The sequence below is a fragment of the Choloepus didactylus genome, chromosome 4 (genome assembly GCF_015220235.1).
Source record: "Choloepus didactylus isolate mChoDid1 chromosome 4, mChoDid1.pri, whole genome shotgun sequence".
NCBI lineage: Eukaryota > Metazoa > Chordata > Mammalia > Pilosa > Megalonychidae > Choloepus > Choloepus didactylus.
This window is the reverse complement of record NC_051310.1, coordinates 170,767,781-170,790,135: the sequence shown is the minus strand read 5'-3', so window position 1 is coordinate 170,790,135 and position 22,355 is coordinate 170,767,781. Positions and strand designations below refer to the sequence as shown.

The 22,355-nt window shown below is 39.3% G+C and overlaps 1 protein-coding gene and 1 pseudogene across 7 annotated transcripts in view; both read left to right on the top strand.

Annotated features, from left to right (window-relative positions):
- Window positions 1–22,355, top strand: part of RALGAPA1 (Ral GTPase activating protein catalytic subunit alpha 1) — a 384,096-nt gene that overhangs the window by 306,912 nt on the left and 54,829 nt on the right. For all 7 annotated transcript variants that reach the window (XM_037834821.1, XM_037834823.1, XM_037834822.1 and 4 more), the window contains one exon: window positions 7,331–7,454. In XM_037834821.1, coding sequence (XP_037690749.1) covers window positions 7,331–7,454 — 124 coding nt within the window. The remainder of the gene's footprint in view (window positions 1–7,330; window positions 7,455–22,355) is intronic.
- LOC119532418 lies at window positions 11,404–13,721 on the top strand (annotated as a pseudogene).

Sequence of the window (22,355 nt, the reverse complement as noted above, 5' to 3'; positions counted from 1 at the left end):
ATGCTCTTTATCATGTTGAGGAAGTTTCCTTCAATTCCTACCTTTTGAAGTGTTTTTATCAAAAAGGGATGTTGGATTTTGTCAAATGCTTTTTCAGCATCTATTGAGATGATCAATTGATTTTTCCCTTTCGAGTTTTTAATGTGTTGTAATACATTGATTGTTTTTCTTATGTTGAACCATCCTTGCATGCCTGGAATGAACCCCACTTGGTCATGGTGTATGATTTTTTTAATGTGTCTTTGGATTCGATTTGCAAGTATTTTGTTGAGGATTTTTGCATCTATATTCATTAGGGAGATTGGCCGGTAGTTTTCCTTTTTTGTAGCATCTTTGCCTGGTTTTGGTATTAGATTGATGTTGGCTTCATAAAATGAGTTAGGTAGTGTTCCATTTTTTTCAATGTTTTGAAAGAGTTTGAGTAAGATTGGTGTCAGTTCTTTCTGGAAAGTTTGGTAGAATTCCCCTGTGAAGCCATCTGGCCCTGGGCATTTATTTGTGGGAAGATTTTTGATGACTGATTGGATCTCTTTGCTTGTGATGGGTTGGTTGAGGTCTTCTATTTCTTCTGTGGTCAGTCTAGGTTGTTCATATGTTTCCAGGAAATTGTCCATTTCTTCTACATTATCCAGTTTGTTGCCATACAGTTGTTCATAATATCCTCTTATAATTTTTTTAATTTCTTCAGGATCTGCAGTTATGTCACCTTTTTCATTCATTATTTTGTTTATATGGGTCTTCTCTCTTTTTGATTTTGTCAGTCTAGCTAGGTGCTTGTCAATCTTGTTGATCTTCTCAAAGAACCAACTTTTGGTGATATTTATCCTCTCTATTGTTTTTTTGTTCTCTATGTCATTTATTTCTGCTTTAATCCTTGTTATTTCTTTTCTTGTACTTGGTTTAGGATTGGTTTGCTGTTCATTTTCTAGCTTCTTCAGTTGATCCATTAGATCTTTGATTTTGGCTCTTTCTTCCTTTTTAATATATGCGTTTAGTGCTATAAATTTCCCCCTTAGCACTGCTTTTGCTGCATCCCATAGGTTTTGCTATGTTGTGTTCTCATTTTCATTCGTCTCTATATATTTAGTAATTTCTCTTGCTATTTCTTCTTTAACCCACTGATTGTTTAGGAGTGTGTTGTTTAACCTCCAGGTATTTGTGAATTTTCTAAGTCTCTGATGGTTATTGACTTCTAATTGTATTCCATTGTGGTCAGAGAATGTGCTTTGAATAATTTCAATCTTTTTAAATTTATTGAGGCTTGTTTTATGTCCCAGCATATGATCTATTCTGGAGAAAGTTCCGTGAGCACTAGAAAAGTATGTGTATCCTGGTGATTTGGGATGTAATGTCCTGTAGATGTCTGTTAAATCTAATTCATTTATCAGATTGTTTAGGTTTTCAATTTCCTTATTGGTCTTCTGTCTGGTTGATCTATCTATAGGAGAGAGTGATGTGTTGAAGTCTCCCACAATTATTGTGGAAACATCAATTGCTTCCTTTAGTTTTGCCAGTGTTTCTCTCATGTATTTTGTGGCACCTTGATTGGGTGCATAGACATTTACGATTGTTATTTCTTCTTGCTGAATTGGCCCTTTTATTAGTATGTAGTGGCCTTCTTTGTCTCTCAAAACATCCCTGCATTTGAAGTCTATTTTATCTGAGATTAATATTGCTACACCTGCTTTCTTTTGGCTGTAGCTTGCATGAAATATTTTTTTCCATCCTTTCACTTTCAGTTTCTTTGTGTCCCTGTGTCTAAGATGAGTCTCTTGTATGCAACATATTGATGGTTCATTTTTTTTTGATCCATTCTGCGAATCTATATCTTTTAATTGGGGAGTTTAATCCATTTACATTCAACGTTAAAACCGTGAAGGCATTTCTTGAATCGGCCATCTTATCCTTTGGATTATGTTTACCATATTTTTCCCTCTCTCTATTAATATCCTTTATTGTACCCATACGGAATCTCTTTAGTACTGAACCTTTCTCCAAGTCTCTCTGTCCTTTCTTTGTTTCTCTGTCTGTAGGGCTCCCTTTAGTATCTCCAGTAGGGCAGGTCTCTTGTTAGCATATTCTCTCAGCATTTGTTTGTCTGTGAAAAAATTTAAGCTCTCCCTCAAATTTGAAGGAGAGCTTTGCTGGATAAAGTATTCTTGGCTGGAAATTTTTCTCACTCAGAGTTTTAAATATATCGTGCCACTGACTTCTCGCCTCCATGGTGGCTGCTGAGTAGTCACTACTTAGTCTTATGCTGTTTCCTTTGTATGTGGTCAATTGCTTTTCTCTTGCTGCTTTCAGAACTTGCTCCTTCTCTTCTGTGTTTGACAGTGTGATCAGTATATGTCTCGGAGTGGGTTTATTTGTATTTATTCTATTTGAGGTTCGCTGAATATTTATGATTTGTGTATTTATGTTGTTTAGAAGATTTGGGAAGTTTTCCCCAACAATTTCTTTGAATACTCTTCCTAGACCTTTACCCTTTTCTTCCCCTTCTGGGACACCAATGAGTCTTATATTTGGACGTTTCATATTATCTATCATATCCCTGAGGTCCATTTCGATTTTTTCAATTTTTTTCCCCATTCTTTCTTTTATGCTTTCATTTTCCATTCTGTCATCTTCCAGGTCACTGATTCGTTGTTCAACTTCCTCTAGTCTTGTACTATGAGTGTCCAGAATGTTTTTAATTTGGTCAACAGTTTCTTTAATTTCCATAAGATCATCCATTTTTTTATTTCGTCTTGCAATGTCTTCTTTATGCTCTTCTAGGGTCTTCTTGATTTCCTTTGTCTCCCATACTATGGTCTCATTGTTCATCTTTAGTTCTTTGAGTAGCTGCTCTAGGTGCTGTGTCTCTTCTGATCTTTTGATTTGGGTGCTTGGGCTTGGGTTATCCATATCGTCTGGTTTTTTCATATGCTTTATAATTTTCTGTTGTTTTTGGCCTCGTGGCATTTGCTGAACTTGATAGGGTTCTTTTAGGATTTGTAGACCAATTGAAGTCCTTGTCTCTAATTTATCAGATCTGCAGCTTCGTGGAGTACACTTTCTCTAACTAACCAGCAGGTGGCGTCCACGAGCCACCTGTTCTCCACAAGCCAGTTCTCCCCTGCTTAGCCTTTTTGGTGAGTGGGGGAGTGAGTCTTGTGGGGTCCAATTGGTGTACCAAGCTTGCGTGTGTAGTTGGTGTTGCCTGCCCTGTATATGGGGCGTGTTTCTGGGCAGTCAGGGAGGGGGGAGTGGCTCTAAGAATCAAATCTCCCTGGTGATCCTAGAGTTTTAAAGCTGCTGCAATAGTCTAATCCTTCAGTTCAGTCCTGCCACAGTTTGTCTCTGCCACTGACCCACAAGTCCTTGGTATTGGCGTATGGCTCCTGAGACTTGCAAGTGGGCCCCTCTTCCAGGCCGTGCACCCCGGGTCCTCTGTTGAGGGATGACTGTGCTATGTCACAGGTGAGTGCCGTCCCCCCAGGGCAGTTCTGGGCTGCTGGGCTGTGTAGGGAGGCTCCCAGTCTGCTCAAATGATGGCTGAATGGGGCTTTGTTAATTCACACTGCTCCACCTTCCCAACTCTGGGACAGTCAGCTGAGGTTGCAGGGAAGGCTAATGTCCACGCCCAGTATTGTGGTGTGTGCCTGTTATTTGAAGCACTTCCGTCACACTGGGTTGTCTGGGGCAGTTCTGGACTATGGGGCTGGCGATGGGCAGGAGTGTTTCCTGTCCACCAGGATGATGGCTGTGAGCGGACACCCCCCTTTTCTTGGGAAGTTGTGGTGTTTAGTGAATTTTCTCAGCCACTGGATTATTGCCTTTTGTCTCAGAGCTCTCCTAGTTCTGCTCTTGACTTGACCTGCCCAAGTTGCAAGTCTTTGAAGCTGTCTGTATTGGGCTTCTTAGAGCAATTGTTTTAGAAAAAGAAAAAAGGATTAAAAAACAAACAAACAAACAAACAAACAAAAAAAAACGGGCCCTCCTCAGAGATCTAATGGGTTATTGAAATGCTAAGAGACAAAGCAACCAGGGCCATTAAGGAAAGGTCCACAGGGCAGAGAGATCAGCTTTTCTTCGGGATTTGCATATGCGCCTCAGGGCCCTTCCCCTTTCTATGTTCACCAGAACTCCAAAAATCCTCCGCTTTTATTTTGGAGTTTTTCATGTTATTTTTTTTTCTCTATGCCTGTCTCCTCTCTGCTGGGCTGGCTGCTCTCAGATTCTCTGGTGTCTGGTCTCAGTCTATCTATGGTTGGAGTTTGGATCAGTAGAATGAGATTCCGATAAGGGCTGGCACTGCAGTTCTCCATTCTCCTTCCCGGAGCTGACAGCCCCTCCTCCCACGGGACTGAGCCTGGCAGGGAGGGGCGCGGGTTCCCTGGCCGCAAAAACTTACAGGTTTCGCTGATCTCAGCAGTTCCACGTTTTCATGAGTGTTGTATGAAGTATGCCCAAAGTCAAATTGCTCTGTGGTGTCCAGTCCACGCAGTTCCTGGCTTTCTACCTCCTTTCCTGGAGGAGTAACTAAAACATACAGCTCACCAGTCTGCCATCTTGCCCCGCCTCTGGATTCTTTTTGATAATTTCTTTCTCTTTATTGATATTCCCTATTTGACAAGACATCATCATCATATCTTCCTTTAATACTTTAACTATGGTTTCCTTTAGTTCTTTGAACATATTTATAATAGCTGTTTTGCACCTTTGTCAGCTGAAGCCCCTTCAAAAACAGATTCTGATGTTTTTTTCTTCATATGGGTTACATGTTATTTTTTTCATGTCCCATAGATTTTTGTTGAAAACTAGCTATATTAGATAATATATTATAATAGCTCTATTTAGTGATCCCCTTGGGATTGGGGGTGGTAGTGATGGTGGTGGTGGTGGTGGTGTTTCCTTGGTCATTTGTTTATTTTTCTAGTGACTTCAATGAGCTAATCTTGCAAAGTCTGTTTCCACCACAGTGGGCAGCCTCTGCAGCCTCTGTTCTCCCTGCTCAGATTTTTTTTAACTGATTTTTGTATTTTAGCCTGGATACCAAGGGATCACCCCTGGGTTGTCATAACCTGCCTATCGATCACCATTTGTGCTTTAGCCCCCCTTTTCCAGTTAGATTTTTACCCTTTACTATTGGATATGTGTATGGCTTGGGGGCTGCTGTGACAGTTCAGAGTGTTTACATTTTGCCCCATTTTCAGGCAGGGACTAATAGCTTGGGGGTTCACTCTCTGTAATCATTCCAGAGAGAGCACAGCCTTGAAAGTTCATGTACACCATCTTCCAGAATGCCAGGGATGGCTGTTTGTTATTCTGAGCCTCTCTTCCTAGGAGTTGCCCCTGAGTCCAAGTAGCTTATCATTAATTTAGTATCTGGTCAGAAGTTATGTTAAAGCCCACTGTGCCAGTGTTGATGGGTCTGTATGCAGCTTACAGAGCTTTCATATCTGCCCTACATCCTACCCTCATTGCTCCGGAGTTGACTGTGATCCCAAGCGGGGTCTTCTTGACTCACCTTTCCCTTGTTCTCCCTATTAAACTTCTAGATGCTCTGCTGTTGTGCTTGTGTCATGGAGCTGCCAGCTTCATTTAATTGTTTTCCACCAGGCTTCCTTTGTTTTCAGCATCACCCTTAGGCATGGAGTTCTGCAAGCTCTGTTCCAAATAAAGTCAGTTCCCTCAGGGAGAGCTGCTGCAGTTCTTCATCCTTGTGAACTGGCTTTCCTCCTGGGTAGAACCCATTTGCCACTGCTCCTAAGCTAGTGGAAAGACTGGCTTTTTCTGGAGTGACACCCTCATGTTACAAGTGAGCATCTGGGAAGGGGTTGGGCAGTCCCTGGTCTTCTCAGCTTGTACCTCCTGGCATGGAACCTCCACTGTAAGAGCAGGCTGGAGCAGAGATGAGTGGGGCCCTCCACTTTTTGTACCTGGAGCATCAGAGAGGGAGAAGGATGATGGAAGGGAGACCCTGTCATCTCAGCCACAGCCTTTAATAGAGTTTATGCAATATGGGATTGGGGAGAAATGAGAAATACCACCAGCAGCCTACCTCTCCCGGGGTGAAACTATAGATCTTGGCTTCAGTAGAGTGCCCAGGGTAAAGCTTCTGTAACATGGAGCTGAGGGGGGGTGGGTTAAGTGAGTAACTTATGGCTCAGTTGCCACAGGCTCTCTGTTCTTACTGAGATTTAATAGATTTTCTTGGATGAATGTTTCTCCATTTGCCATATGCCCTTAGGACAATTTCCAAAGACTTTAAATGATTGATTTTTATAATTTTCACCAGTTAAATTGTTATTTTGCTTTGGAAAGGGTCAAACGAGCTCCTTATTCTGCCATTCTAGAACACCCTCCTCTCCATTATATTTTACTGATTACTCTAGATTTTCCTAATAATATAATGGATCCATTGAATGTTTGCCTATGTGTTCACCACTTAAAGTAAAATATTACCATTTTTAAAAGTAGGTTTGTCCCTGAGTTTAAGTTGCTGATATTGAAATCCACAATCATAGTTTAGTAACTTGCTCAAGATGTGTGGGAGAATGTGGTTGTCAAAGTAAACTTTAAAATAAATTCTTCTTTATTTGTTGTTGTTGTTGTTGATGTTTGTTGCTTTGTTTGGTTTGTGTTAATTCCCATGTGGTATGGTAAGTCAAAACATTACTTCTGGTTCATAAAGTTTTTTATTCCATGCTTTGTTAAATCAACCTAGATCAAATTTAGAGTGCCCTATTACCTTTGGAAGCAAAATTCATACACAAAATTTTATTTTAGAGAGAATTAAAATTAAATTTCTAAGAACTTTATAATATAAAATATCCAAGATTATACTGTAATATTTGTATATATATTTCTTCTTCTGTATTTTAAGTTCTTGAAGGAATGGATCATTTCTCACTCATCTCTGTAGTCCTACTTAGTTCTAAAACACAATACCTTTCACCCTGGGATTCAGCCACATTGTACAAGCAACTCTTCAAATGCTTCATGTATTCACATCTTTGTCCTTCCCAGTACTCTTTCTTTTCTTCATTTATCACATCTTACTTACCTTTACCCAACTCAAATATTACCCTCTCCTTTAAGTTTTCTCTCTGTTTCTCTAGTTAGAAGTAATCATGCCATTCTTTTGTTCCAATGGGCAATCTTCAACTTCTATACTTTTTGGCTTATAATTCTTTTTGCACATGCCTGTCTTCCTCTGTAGATTATAATATCTATGTCTTTTTTCATCTTTTTATTGCCACATGGCTTTGTACATAGTACTTAATTATTGGATGAATGAACTGATAAATGAGTGCTTAAATGAATTGTGTAATCTTTTGTTTTATAGTCGAGAGACACACAAGATTGCAGTATTTTATGTTGCTGAAGGACAAGAAGACAAACACTCCATTCTCACCAATACAGGAGGAAGTCAAGCATATGAGGATTTTGTAGCTGGTCTTGGTTGGGAGGTATTGATTTTAAATTATACCAAATATTTTATTTCCATTTGGGACTCGAGGGTTATTTTTTTTTCCTACTTTCTTTATTTCAGAAGCAGTATATTGGGAGACAGAACAACTTAATAATATGCTTGTTGTTGTTTCTGCCTTAAATCTTATCTACAAATACAGCAGCAGTTGGGACTTTGAAAGGAAAGATGTTGAGTGTTTTGAGACAATATTGTCAGAGGGTACTAAACTCATAGGCTTAGAAGAACTAGGTTTTCCTTGCAGCAGTTATCACTAAAGTAGTAGTCTTTAAACTGGAATATGAATACCCTTTGGGCTACACAGAGGCTTTCCAGGGAGCCATGAGCATGTTTAGTTTTATGGAAATTAGTTTCTAGATCCTTAACTTTACTAAAAATAAAGCCTGGGAACCCTTCTGCAATATCTTGCTTCCATGTTCTGATTATTTTTGTTGTTGTACTTCATAAAAGTAGAAGTGTCACCCATCTCAAATCTTACATTGCCCCAAAGGAATTTGAAACCCCCAAAAGACAATTGAAGAGGGCTTGTTCCAAAAAAGAGTTCCTTGACAACAAAGCTAGACATGTTGAAAGTTGCCAGACTTACTTTATCCTAGCAACCAATCATGGCAAGGCTCCAATAGTATATCCATCTGTCTTAGAATTATAACTCAGAAGTGAGATGTTTGTGATGGGGGTTGTATTAATATGTTTATTTAAATTGAAAAATGAAGTATTGGGCATTTTCTAACAGCATATAAATCTGATGTGGCATATTATTTTGCCATTAGGTTAATAGTACACATTCTGTATTTACTGAATGAGTCAAAGGTGTAGCTCCTGAGTTTTGATGAAAATATATTTAAAGCAGATTTATAACAAATGCACAGTATAATGGAAATTTTATCCTTTGCAAGTGTTTAAACTTATGATGAAAATTTAGATTATTGTTGTCAATTCAATGCAGTTTCTCAGAATTCTTTTAGAGAATACGTGAGCGAATATCTCAGAGACCACCGCACTAGAGTAAAGATCCTAGAGAACAGGCACCTTAATCTCATTATTTAATTTTTTTAAAATTCCAGTGTTTTGCAGTGTCTCACACATAAGCCTTTAGCACTCAGTATATATATGTATGTATGTATATGTGTGTGTGTGTGTGTATTATGGCTGATCTAATCTGCTAATTCACCTTAGGGGGGTTACTTAACTTTTCAGGGCTTATTTGCTTATTTGTCAAACACAAGATACTTTTTTTACACAGCAGATATGATGTGAAGTTCAGTTGAGATGGAGTATGTGCAGAGGCTTTGAAAAGTATGAAGAGACATTATAAGTAGATTCTTTTTTCAATAGTTTGGTTGATAGATAGATATAAACAAATTGAGTTGCTTTTTTAGACTGGTATAGCCAAGAACACATGGCCCCTCTCTGCCCAGATCCCAGTTGGAGAGCTCCCTTCCTGGGAGGTGCAGTATATCAGTTTTTCTCATTCTGCCTCCATCTATCCTAAGGCTAAGCTTGGACAAGTGACGGCAAAAGATGGGCGCTCCGTGCTTCTGTTGAGCCCCCATTGGTGAGACACTGGTAAGTTAGTGGTTCCATGCTGGAAGGGGCAAGCTGTGAAGACCTGAGGCTATGTCCCTTTTCCACTAGCACTTGGCTCCTAAAGTATGGGTTTCACTCAGAAAGAAGCATGCTATTGTATTCACCCTGACTTCAGAGCTCTGGCTCATATTTTTTCTGAGGGAAGAAGCAGGCTGTAAAACAGATAGCTCTTAATCTGTTTCCAAAGGAAGTGACTTTATTTGCAACAGAGCATGGAGAAGTTTAAGCCAAAAGTTGTTCTCAAAAACAATGGAGGTTGTAGTGAAAGGCATTTGGGAAAAGATAGGAAGGTTCATTGAAGATAATAGGCTAAACTGTACTAAACTGCCTGCTGGTTTGCAAGAGAAATCCAGGAAAAGAGACAGCTGGGAGAAGCCCTCCTGGGGTAAACAACAAATCTCAATTTACCTCAGGAACAGTTCCTGCAGAAGATCCTGTATTTGATTGGATTCCTCTGTAGAGCAATTTATGCTCTAGGGCATTGTTGAAAACAATACAGCTATCAGCTGACAGTTAATTGAATTTAACAGCTGGGTGTGGTTAGGAAAGAAACAAAGAGAGCCCTGCCAAAACCACTTTCATCCCAGGATGACTTTGGAAAATCCAGGTTGCACCTTCACCATCCCTGCCAGGATTGCCATAAAAGGATTAACAGATACGGGGGGGAAGGAGTGGGGAACAGATAAGACAGACAGTCACTAAACAAATAAGCAAGAAAGTGACAGTAACAGCCCCATGGGAGGGATTCAGTACTCAAAAGACAATATATTATCTAAAATGTCCACTTTATAACAAAAAAAAAAAAATACAGGACACGTAAAGACATAAAAACTTTTGAACCATACACTGGAAAAAAAAAAAAAGCAGGCAACAGAAACTGCCTGTGAGAACAACCATATGTCAGATTTAAAAGAAAAAGACTGCAAGGAAGCCATTGTAAGTATGTTCAAAGAACTAAAGGAAACCATGATTAAAGAAGTAAAGCAGGCTATGATACTGTCACATCAAGTAAGGAATATCAAAAAGGATAGAAATTATTTTTTAAAAATCCAAATGGAAATACTGTAGTTGAAAAATATAGTTACTGAAATGAAAAAGATACTATACTGGTTTGTATATATTATGTCCCCCAGAAAACGCCATGCTCTTTGATGCATTCTTGTGGGGGCAGACGTATTAGTGTTGATTAGATTGGAATTTTTTGATCGAGTGTTTCCATGGAGATGTGACTCAATCAACCATGAGTGAAATGTTTGGATAATTTCCATGGAAGTGTTACCCCATCCATTCAGGGTAGGTGTTAATTGGATCACTGGAGTCGTATAAAGGAATTCACAGACAGAAGGACAAGAGAGCAACTGAGAGTGACATTTTGAAGAAGAGCTGCAGCTAAGAGAGGACAAAACGCCCCAAGAGCAACATTTTGGAGAATGTCATTTTGAAACACAACCTGGGAGCAAGCAGACGCCAGCCATATGCCTTCCAAGCTAACAGAGGTTTTCCGGATGTTAATGCGTTTCTCCAGTGAAGATTCTCTATTGTTGATGCCTTGCTTTGGATACTTTATGGCCTTAAGACTGTAACTTTGCAATCAAATAAACCCCCTTTATAAAAGCCAATCCATTTCTAATATTTTGCATAATTGGCAGCATTAGCAAACCAGAACAGGTACTGAAGGAACTCAACAGTAGACTTGAACTAAAGAATTAGAAAGAAATTAGTGAACTTGAAGACCGATTGACACATGATACAACGTAGATATGAAGTGAAAAAATTATGCCAAGTGAGCAACTCCAGTCACAAAAGACCATGTAATGGGTAATACTGTGTGATTCCATTTATATGATATGCTCAGAATAGGTATCTAAAGAGAAAGAAATTAGGTTAGTGGTTGCTTAGTGTGCCGGTTTGAATGTATTGTGTCCCCCAAATGCCATTATCTTTGTGGTCTTGTGGGACAGACGTTTTGGTGCTGGTTAGATTTGCTCGGAATGTGCCCCACCGAGCTGTGGGTGGTGACTTTGGTGGGATACTCCTATGGAGGTGTGACCCCACCCATTCAGGGTGGGCCTTGATCAGTGGAGCCATATAAAACATGCTGACTCAAAGAGACTGAAAAGAGTGCAGCTGGGAGTGATGTTTTGAAGAGAAGCAAGCTTGCTAGAGAGGAACGTCCTGGGAGAAAGCCGTTTTGAGGCCAGAGCTTTGGAGCAGACGCCAGCTGCCTTCCTAGCTAACAGAGGTTTTCCAGACACCACTGGCCGTCCTCCGGTGAAGGTACCCGATTGCTGAGGTGTTACTTTGGATGCTTTGTGGCCTTAAGACTGTAACTGTGTAGTGAAATAAACCCCCGTTTTATAAAGGCCTGTCCATCTCTGGTGTTTTGCATTCTGCAACATTAGCAAACTAGGACACTTAGGGATGGGGGAGAGAGAGGGGAGGATAATGAGATGGTAGCTAAGGGGTACAGGGTTTCTTTTTAAGGTGATGAAAATATTCTACAATGGTAACATTTGCACATTATATCAAAATCCACTGAATCTTACACTTTAAATGAGTAAACTATATGATATGTGAACTATAGCTCAATAAAGCTATTTTTAAAAAGAAATATAAAAAAGCAAGGGGTCCTTTTCCTGTGGGAGCCACCGGAGGAGCGTGGCCTTCTCTCTCCCTGACATGGCGTGTGCTCATCCATTGATATCGGTGTACTCTGAAAAGGGGGAGTCATCTGGCAAAAATGTTACTTTGCCTGCTGCATTCAAGGCTTCCATTAGACCAGATATTGTCAACTTCATTCACACCAACTTGTGCAAAAACAACAGATAGCCCTATGCTGTCAGTGAGTTAGCAGGTCATCAAACCAGTGCTGTGTCCTGAGGCACTGGCAGATCTATGGCTTGAATCCCCAGAGTTTGAGGCGGTGGGACTCACCAGTCTGACCAGAGTGCTTTTGGAAGTATGTGTCATGGAGGACCCGTGTTTGCACCAACCAAAACATGGCATCAGTGGCACCGTAGAGTAAACACAACACAGAAGCTGTATGCCAGCTGCTCTGCCCTGGCTGCCTCGGCCTTACCAGCGCTGGTCATGTCTAAAGGTGACAGCGCTCAATGAACCTCTGTCCAGTGAAGATTGCAGTGTCCTCTGTGGCATACAAGAATGTGGTTGGTGCCAGACGATCTTCCTGGAGGGTGATGAGCAGCATTGAGCAGAAAACCATGGCTGATGGAAATGAAAAGAAATGGGAGAAGGTTAAAGCTTATCAGGAGATTGAAAAGGAGCTGGAGACAGTTTGCAATGATGTCCTGGCTCTGCTTGACAAGTTCCTCATCAAGAACTGTAATGATTTCCGATATGAGAGAAGGTGTTTACCTGAAAATGAAAGGTGATTACTACTGCTACTTGGCAGAGGTAGCTTCTGGGGAGAAGAGAAACAGTGTGGGCAAAGCTTCTGAGGCCGCCTGCAAGGAAGCCTTTGAAATCAGCAAAGAGCACACACAGCCAACACATCCCATTTTGCTGTGTCTGGCCCTTAACTTCTCTGTGTCTACTGTGAGATCCAGAATGCACCTGAGCAGGTCTGCCTCTTAGCCAAACAAGCCTTCGTGATTCCATAGCTGAGCTGGACACACTAAAGGAGGATTCATACAAGGACTCCACACTCATCGTGCAGTTGCTATGAAACAACTTCACCCTCTGGACAAGCGACCAACAGGATGAAGAAGCAGGAGAAAGCAACCAAAGATCCTTCAGGTCCCTGGCCCCTCCTTCACCCACCACCCCCTCATCACTGATTCCTCCTTGCCACAATCACTAAATATCTAGTGCTAAACCTATCTGTGTTGGCAGCACAGCTACTCAGATCTGCTCCCCTGTTCCTTGGAAAGCAGTTTCAGATAAATCTTCATGGGCATTGCTGGAGTGATGGTTGCTTTGAGCCCACAGGAGCTCCCTTTTTGAATTGTGCTGACAAGTGTGTTCTGCATGAGGCATTTTACTGTGCCTACCTACCGAAATCCAGGTGGAAGTAATGGGGAAGTTTAGAAAGGAGAATCAGCCAACACAGGCTTACAGTTGATATTTAAACAATCCGTTTAAAACAAGCTGATAATGTTTTGTTAAGCAGTACATCTTGTGCATGCAAAAATGAATTTACCCCTCCCACCTCTTTCTTCAGCTAATGGAAAACTGTTAAGGGAAGCTGATACAAAGAGACAACTAGCTCCTTTCCATCAGCTTTATAATAAACTGTTTAACGTGAGGTTTCAGTAGTGCCTTGTTTTGCTTCTTTAAATTATGACATGCACAAACCTTCTTTTCAATGCAATGCATCTTAAGTTTTGATACTTGTAACTTTTTTTGGGGGGGTGCGATTGTTTAAGAATCATGGATTTATTTTTTGCAACTCTTTGGCTCTTGTCCTTTTGTATCCTGAAAGCTCCATGTGTGTCTACCCATGTTAATCAAGTTGGGTGAAACGCCACACTTTTAAATTAAATGTTTTGGAATTCAGTGGGTGTTCGTTTTGCCAGTGCTGCCAGATTGCAAAACACCAGAAATGGATTAACTTTTATAAAAAGGGATTTATTTGGTTACACAGTTACAGTCTTAAGGCCATAAAGTGTCCAAGGTAATGCTTCAACAATTGGGTACCTTCACTGGAGGATGGCCAATGACATCCAGAAAACCTCTGTTAACTGAGAAGGCACAAGGCTGGCCCCTGTTCCAAGTTCTGGTTTCAAAATGGCTTTCTCCCAGGACATTCCTCTCTAGGCCACAGCTCCTCTTCAGAATGTCACTCTGAGTTGTTCTTGGAGTGTTTGTCCTCTCTTAGCTTCTCCAGAGCAATAGTCTGCTTTCAATGGCCATCTTCAAACTGTCTCTCATCTGCAGCTCCTCTCTCAGCTACTGTGCATTCTTCAAAGTGTCCCTCTTGGCTATAGCTAGCTTGCTCCTTCTGTCTGAGCCTATATAGTGCTCTAGTAAACTAATCAAAGTCCACAATGAATGGGCAGGGCCACACTTCCATGCAAATTATCTAATCAGAGTTATCACCTACAGCTGAGTGAAAATTGCATCTCCATGGAAACACTCAGAGAATTACAATCTAATCAACAATAATACATCTGCCCACACAAGACTGCATCAAAGAATATGGCTTTTTCTGGGGGCGTAATATATATAAACTGGTACAATGGGTAAATAAATGCTGCTTAGGGGATATTATCAAAAAAAAAAAAGAAGCAAGGGGGAATTTCTTTTATAATCTTGGCATGAGCAAAAGCTAATTATGAGAAAATAGAAAACAGTTTTAAAAATTTATAATTTTGACTGTGTTAAAAGAAAATGTTTCTGCTTCATAAAGCCATCACTAGAAAAGGTGTTAGACAAATAACACTTGTATAAAAATTCATTAACAAAGAGCTAATTTTCCTACTAAATAAAGAGCTCCTACAAATAAGTAAAAAAGATGATTTACCTAATACAAAAATACAGGACTGGAACTTATAATTCAGTAAAGAAATACAAAAAGCCCTTAAACATGTGAAAAGATGCCCAATATATTTAAAGAAATATGAATTTAAATTATACTGGGCAAGGTTATTCATTGCAGCATTATTTATAATTTCATAATATTGGAAACATGCTAAATGTCCATATCCAGGACAGTGGTTGCATAAACTATGGTAACATCTTTTAAAAAGGAGGAGGAAGATCTCTTTGATCTGATATGGAATGATTTCCAGAATATGTTGTTAAGAAGAGCAGGTGCAAAAGAATATTTTACCATTCGTGAAATAAATAAGGACATAAAAGAAAATAAATGGAAAATACACATGTCCCTGCTTATTTATGCAAAAGTAATACAGGAAGAATAAACCAGGAACTGAAGAAATTGGTTACCTACCAGAAGAGGTTGAAAAAGAATGGAAAGAAAGGGGGAATGGGAAGGGGTAGTAGGGATAAGGGGTGGCAGGGGAGGAATAGTACTTCTTTTAGAGTTCTATTGTATATAGTTCTGACTCTTAAAGTCATTATGATATTTTTAAGACTAAAATATAAATAAACAGTTAAAACCAACCAGGATGGGGGGTGGGTTGGGGGGCCAAAATGGAATACAAACAAAAATAATGAACCCAACTGTTTTTCTAATGAGTAACGTAACCAACTCAGGGTTGTGAGGAAGAAAAGTAACTTTGGAAAGAAGTGTTTTGACTGGAATTTATAAAGGGAAGGATGAAAAGAACTGTAAACAAATCTAGTAATCTAATTAGTAAATTTATTTTTCATATGGATTGGCAATTCTGAGCCTTAATGTTATTAATAGAATTGAACAAATAAATGAGTTTAATGTGAATAACAAGAGCCAAGTTTTCTCACTGTCAGAGAAAGATGTTGCAAATAGGAAAAGAGGGAAACATTAAAATGAACTCTGTGGTGTTACATTGGAATCAGATATCAGTATGAACTCAGGTTTTTAATACAGACAGAAAAAATATTGTGTGTTTATGTGTGCATAGGTTAGAATACATACATGTTTCTTTTTTATTGGTAAAATAAATAACAAACAGCCATTCTAACCACTTTTAAGTATATGATTCAGTGACATTAATTACTTTTATAGTGTTGTGCTACCATCACCACCTTCCAATACTAAAATTTTTTCATCACCCCAAACAGAATTCTTTATCCTTTAAATGATAGCACCCTATTCCTCTACTAGCTAGCCCTCTTCAACCCCTCCTATACTTTCTTTCTGTGAATTTGCTTATTCTAGACATTTCGTATAAATGGGATCATACAATATTTGTCCTTTCGTATCTGACTTTTGTCACTTAGAAAAATGTGTTCAAATTCACACATGTTGTAGCATGTATCCAAACTGTTCCATTTTATTGCCAAATAGTATTCCATTGTCTGGATATACCACATTTTGTTTATCCATTCTTCTGTCAATGAACATTTGGGCTTTTTTCACCTTTTTTTGGCTATTGTGAATAAGGCTGTTATGAACGTTTGTGTACAAGCATCTGTTGAGTCCCTGCTTCCAATTCTTTGGGGAATTGCCAGGTCACACGACAATTCTATGTTTAACTTTTTGAGGAACTGACAAACTGTTTTCCACCAGTGGTTACACCATTTTACATTCCTACCAGCAATGTTCGAGACTTCTGATTTCTCCACATCCTCACCAATACTTACTATTTTCATCTTTTTGAGTAATAGCCATTCTAGTGTGTATTAAGTTTTATCTCATTATGGTTTTCAATTTGTGTTCCCTAGTGGCTAATGATGCTGAGCATCTTTTCATGTGCTTTTTGGCCATTTGCGTATCTTCTTTGGAGAAATGTCTGTTCAAGTTCCTTTGCCCATTTTTTAACTGGATTATTCCATACATATATTTCTTAGGTCCATGTGAGGAAAAATCCTCGAAGCAATGTCAACACAGAATTAATGATCACAACTAGCACCCAGATCTTGGTTTCCAAATGCCATTCTCCAATTAAAAAACCATGGCTCCCTGGAGAAATGGCTGATTCTAGCTAATAGGGAAGAGAAAATACATGTTGAACTTGGAACATCGTGTGATGCCAGAAGGTAGGAAGGTGCTCAAAAAAGAATAAAGGCATATTAAAAGGACACAGCCAGGTTGAAAGAGCCGTTAATGTACGTTCCAATCCAGGTTAGCCTGACGACTAAAGAACACTCCTGGCATGAAGTTACCCATGAGTTTAATTAGGGACTTACAAAACAGGAGGTGATTTTGTCCTATGGCGTCAGATCGGGGTAGTGAAATCAGCATTCCACCATTCCACAGAGAGAGAGAGAGAGAGAGAGAGAGAGAGAGAGAGAGAGAGAGAGAGAGAGAGAGAGGAGAGAGAGAGAGAAGCATGCTGTTCTAGTTTGCTAATGCTCCCGGAATGCAAAACACCAGAGATGGATTGGCTTTTATAAAAGGGGGTTTATTTGGTTACACAGTTACAGTCTTAAGGCCGTATGGTGTCCAGGGTAACACATCAGCAATCTGGTACCTTCACTGGAGAATGGCCAATGGTGTCTGGAAAACCTCTGTTAGCTGGGAAGACACTGGCTGGCGTCTGCTTCAAAGTTCTGGTTTCAAAATGTCTTTCTCCCAGGACGTTCCTCTCTAGGCTGCAGTTCCTCAAAAATGTCACTCTTAGTTGTACTTGGGGTATTTGTCCTCTCTTAGCTTCTCCGGAGCAAGAGTCTGCTTTCAATGGCCGTCTTTAAAATCTCTCTCATCTGCAGCTCCTGTGCTTTCTTCAAAATGTCCCTCTTGGCTGTGGCAAGCTCGCTCCTTCTGTCTGATCTTATATAGTGCTCCAGTAATTTAATTCAGACCCACCAATGGGTGGGCCAACACCTCCATGGAAATTATCCAATCAGAGTCATCGCACACAGTTGAGTGGGGTGCATCTCCATGGAAACACTCAAAAAGTTTCAATCTAGTTAACACTGATAGGTCTGCCCACACAAGATTACATCAAAGATAATGGCATTTGGGGGACATAATACATTCAAACTGGCACACATGCCAAGGGGGAGTTGCTTATAAAGGTTTGTGACAATGGAGTTTCTCACAAGATTTGGTCACAACAGGATCTCCTGAGATTTGGTTACACAAGGTCTCCCAAGACTTAGTTGCTGACCAAGATTAGGGGAGGGAAATTTTAATGCGCTCCCCCTGCATTTGGTTGCTAACATGTATTAAGGGAGAGAGGCCTGTTGCATGGTCATGTAGGTGGCTGCATGTATCTCAGTAATGGAGAGGGGTCAGGGCCCCGGGACCTGGTTCCTCACAATCCACCCCCACGCAGCAGAATACATTGACCATAGGACACACATTGCAGGCTAAGAGTCAACAGAACACTAGGTGTTCCCCCATACACAAAGAGATGCTACTGATAGTTGATAAAATCTGTGCTTATTTTCCAATGTGTTGAATTTTGCTAGGCCAGCAGTGTGTTCCACACAGCCAAGTTCACAGGGGTTACAGTCCAAGGCAGTTCAGTAGCACCTAAAGGTGGCAAGTCTGTGCAAACCCAACATTGGGTTCAATTGTGAACATGAGTTATCCTTCAGGCCCCTAGGGTGATATGGGCAAAAAGCAAGATATTTATGGGGAACAGAAAGGAGTAATTCCTGCTGATATACAAGCTAAGTTTCCATTAGAGGACAGAAGAGTACCCTCAGTAATGGAGGAATGGGTAGGTTCTGGGCCCTGGTTCCTCATAATGTAATAAATATGTATGTAGCCATACTGATATAACTGAAAAGTGGAATACATAAATGTAATAGAAGAAACAGCTGTTCCTTAATAAAGAATTCTAATTAATAAATGTAGAAAGAGGGAAATAGTAAATAATCACAATTAGGCAAACACCTCAGTAATAAGTCAGTTGCAGACAAGTTCTGTCGATGGATGCTAATATTTGTGGGCAAAATTATGAGGATAAAAAGGATATTTGCTTACTTCCAAGCTCTCTCTCCCAAGGGATTTATTAATTACAAAGGGAAAAACAGAACTTTATAGTGGATAAATCCAGTAGATCCCACCTTAGCCAAGTGTTCGATGTTATCAACACCAGCAGTAAAGCATATCAACATCTTGTACACCCAGGTATATATTGCACTGATTATATCACTTCTGTGGTATTTTTGCCAAAAATTCATAATTGCATTCTAATGTGAAAATATTAGAAAAACCCAATTTAAGGAACATTGTCTAGAATAACTGAGCAATATTTTATAGAAAAACAAAGACTGAGGTGAGATACTGTCAGAGATAGGAGGAGACTAGGAAGACAGGTCAGCTAAATGAACTATGGTGTCCTGGATCGGATCTGAAACAGAAAAATGAACTATGATGTCCTTGATCGGATCTTGGATTGGGTCACTTTACATTAGTGTAAAAACTGGTGAAATTTAAATAAAATCTATAGTTCAGTTAATGGTATTGTACCAATTTTAATTTCCTTATTCTGATAATTTTGTCATTAAGATTAGGGGAAGCTGGTTGAAGGATTTATGAGAACTCTGGTATATTTGCAACATTTTTATTAGTCTAAAACAATTTTGAATTATAAATTTTTAAAGATCAGCAGATGGGACTTCCATTTCCAGGAAGGTGGAGTACATGTACTTTTCCCTATTCTTCCCACTAAGTCAAACCCTGGACATAAAAACAAACATAAGAAGACTCTGACAAAGGAGAGAAGACAGACCAACTAAGGGCCTTAGGAACCAAGAAATTATATGCTGGTGAGTTCCTTGGATTTTCTTTTGTCTCGTATATCACAGAATTGGAGCTGAAGAAGCCAGTAACCCAGAAACACCAACAGGCACAGACAAAAAAAAAAAAAGACAAAAAAAAAACCAACGAAAACCAGTTCTCTGTAGCCAAAAGACCAGGAAAGGGGTAGCCTCAGAAGACAGAAAACTTTTAGACAATAACTGTTCTACTTCAGCTATATACTACAGAAAAAACTTTGGCTACACCTACACTAAAAAAGTCCAAGTGGGAACCTAGACTTCCACACTCACAAAACTGTAAGGATGTACCCCAACACCTGTAACAGGTAACATCAGAGAATGCCAAGTAAAAAGTCAAGACTTTCATCCCTGCTGACTAGTAAGGAGCCTCCCCACCTACTATCCCACCCCCAGTGTCAGTGGAGACTGTGTAGGGAATCTGGACTTCCATCTCTGCCCAGCAGTAATGAAATGCCCATCTTCTCTCCACTGGGGTAATTTCAGAGAAAGATTGGTAGAGATTTAGGACTTTCACTGTCATCCAGTGGCAGTGAGGCCACTCCTACCTCAGTGGCAGTGGATATCATGTGAGAACAACATGGAGGAGAGCCTCCTCACAACAGGATCAATGGGAGCTGAGTGGGGAGCCTAGACTTCTGCCTCCACCCGCCATAAACAAGGCAGTGCCCCTCACTTCCCATGCTGGAGTGGTGTCAAAAAACAGCCAACTAACATACCTAAAATAATTTAAAACAGGAATATAGAAAGATCCTTATATATCATTGTTCATAGCAGCATTATTCACAATAGCCAAAAGGTGGAAGCAACCCAAGTGTCCATTGACAGATGAATGGATAAACTGTGATATATACTTTCAGTGGAATATTATTCAACTATAAAAAGGAATGAAGTTCTGCTACATGCTACAACATGGCTGAACCTTGAAGACATGTTTAGTGAAATAAGCCAGACACAGAAGGACAGATATTGTATAATTTCACTTACATGAAATAAATATCTAGAATAAGCAAATTCGTAATGACATAAATTACAGGTTACTGAGTGATGGGGGGAGATGGGGAGGTATTGTTTAACAGGTACTAAGTTGCTATTTGGTAATGGATGGTGAGGATGGTAGCAAGATATATGAAGTAATATCACTGAATTGTACACATGAAAGTTGTTAAAATGGGAAAATTTGTGCTCTTTATATATTACCACAATAAAAATAGGAAGGAAAAAAAACAGCTAAAACAGGACTTAACTAAACTGTATTATAACATAATACAGAATGTCCAGGTTTCAATCAAAAATTACCTCATCATGCCAAGAACCAGGAAGGTGTCAAACTGAATGAAAAAATATAGTCAATAGATGCTAACACCAAGATAAAGGTATTAGAATTATCTGACAAAGATTTGAAAGCAACCATGGTATAAATGCTTCAACAAACCATTAGGAAGAAATTGAAACAACTGAAAAAATAAACACCTCAGCAAAGAAATAGAAGATATAAAGAAGAACCAAATGGAAATTTTAGAACTGAGAATACAGTTACCAAAATAAAAAGCTCAGTGGATGAACCCAGTAACAGATTCGGAAGGGCAGAGAAAGAATCAGTAAATTGGAAACATAGAATAGTAGAAATTACTCAATATGAACAAGAGAGAAAACAGACTGTAAAATGATGAAGAGAGAGCTTCAGGGTCCTGTGAGACTGTAATAGAAGATCTCACATTCTTGTCATCTGAATTCAGAAGTAGATGATAAAGAGGGCAGGACTGAAAAAGTACATGAAGATGTCACAGCAGAAAACTTCCCATATTTGGCAGGAGACATAAACCAACTGATTCAAGAAGCAGGGCAAAACCCAAGCAGAATAAACTGAAAGAAATCCAGGCTAATTCACATCCTAAGTAAAATTCGGAAAACTAAAGACAGAAAAAATATTGAAATCAGCCAGATAAAAACTATACTTTACCCGAGGGGAGAACAATTAGAATGATAGTGAATTTCTCATCAGACAGAAAGAAAAGAACTATTAGCCCAGAATCCTTTCCTTAGTGAAAATATGCTTCAGGTTGAAGAGAAGAATAAAAACTTTCTCAAATGAGGGAAAACTAAGTACTTGTTGCCAGCAAACCCACTCTAAAAGAAACACTAAAGGAAGTTTTCCAAACAGGTAAAATTGATAAAAGAAGGAACCCTGGAAAATCACAAAGGAAGAAGGCATGGTGATACAATAGGCTTTCCTTCTCCTCTTGAGTTTTCTTGATTATGTTTGACAGTTATAACACTATGTGATTTTTTTTAATTGAGATTGTTCACAAAACCATACAGTTATCCAAAGATCCAGTGTTCAATCAATTGCCCACGGTACCATTTATACAGCTGTGCATCCATCACCACAATTAATTTTTTTTTCAATTTTCAGAACATTTTCATTACTCCAGAAAAAAAATAAAGACAAAAAAAGGAACTTCAAATCCTTCCATACCCCTAACCACCCCCCCCTCCATTATTGATTCATAATGTTGGTATGGTACATTTGTTACTGTTGATGAAAGAATGTTAAAATACTACTAACTGTAGTATGTAGTTTGCAATAGGTATATGTTTTTTCCTATACACCCCTCTATTATTAACTTCTGGTTATAGTGTCATACATTTGCTCTGGTTCATGAGAGAGATTACTAATATTTGTACAGTTAATCACAGACATTGTCCACTGCAAGATTCACTGTTTTATACATTCCCGTCTTTTAACCTCCAGCTTTTCTTCTGGTGACATACGTGACTCTGAGCTTACCCGTTCCACCACATTCACAGATCATTCAGCACTGTTAGTCATTCTCACAACATGCTACCATCATCTCTGTCCACTTCCAAACATTTAAGTTCACCCTAGTTGAACATTCTGCTGATAATAAGCAACCGCTCCCCATTCTTTAGCCCCATTCTGTATCCTGATAACTTATATTTTATGTCTATGAGTTTACATATTATAATTAGTTCA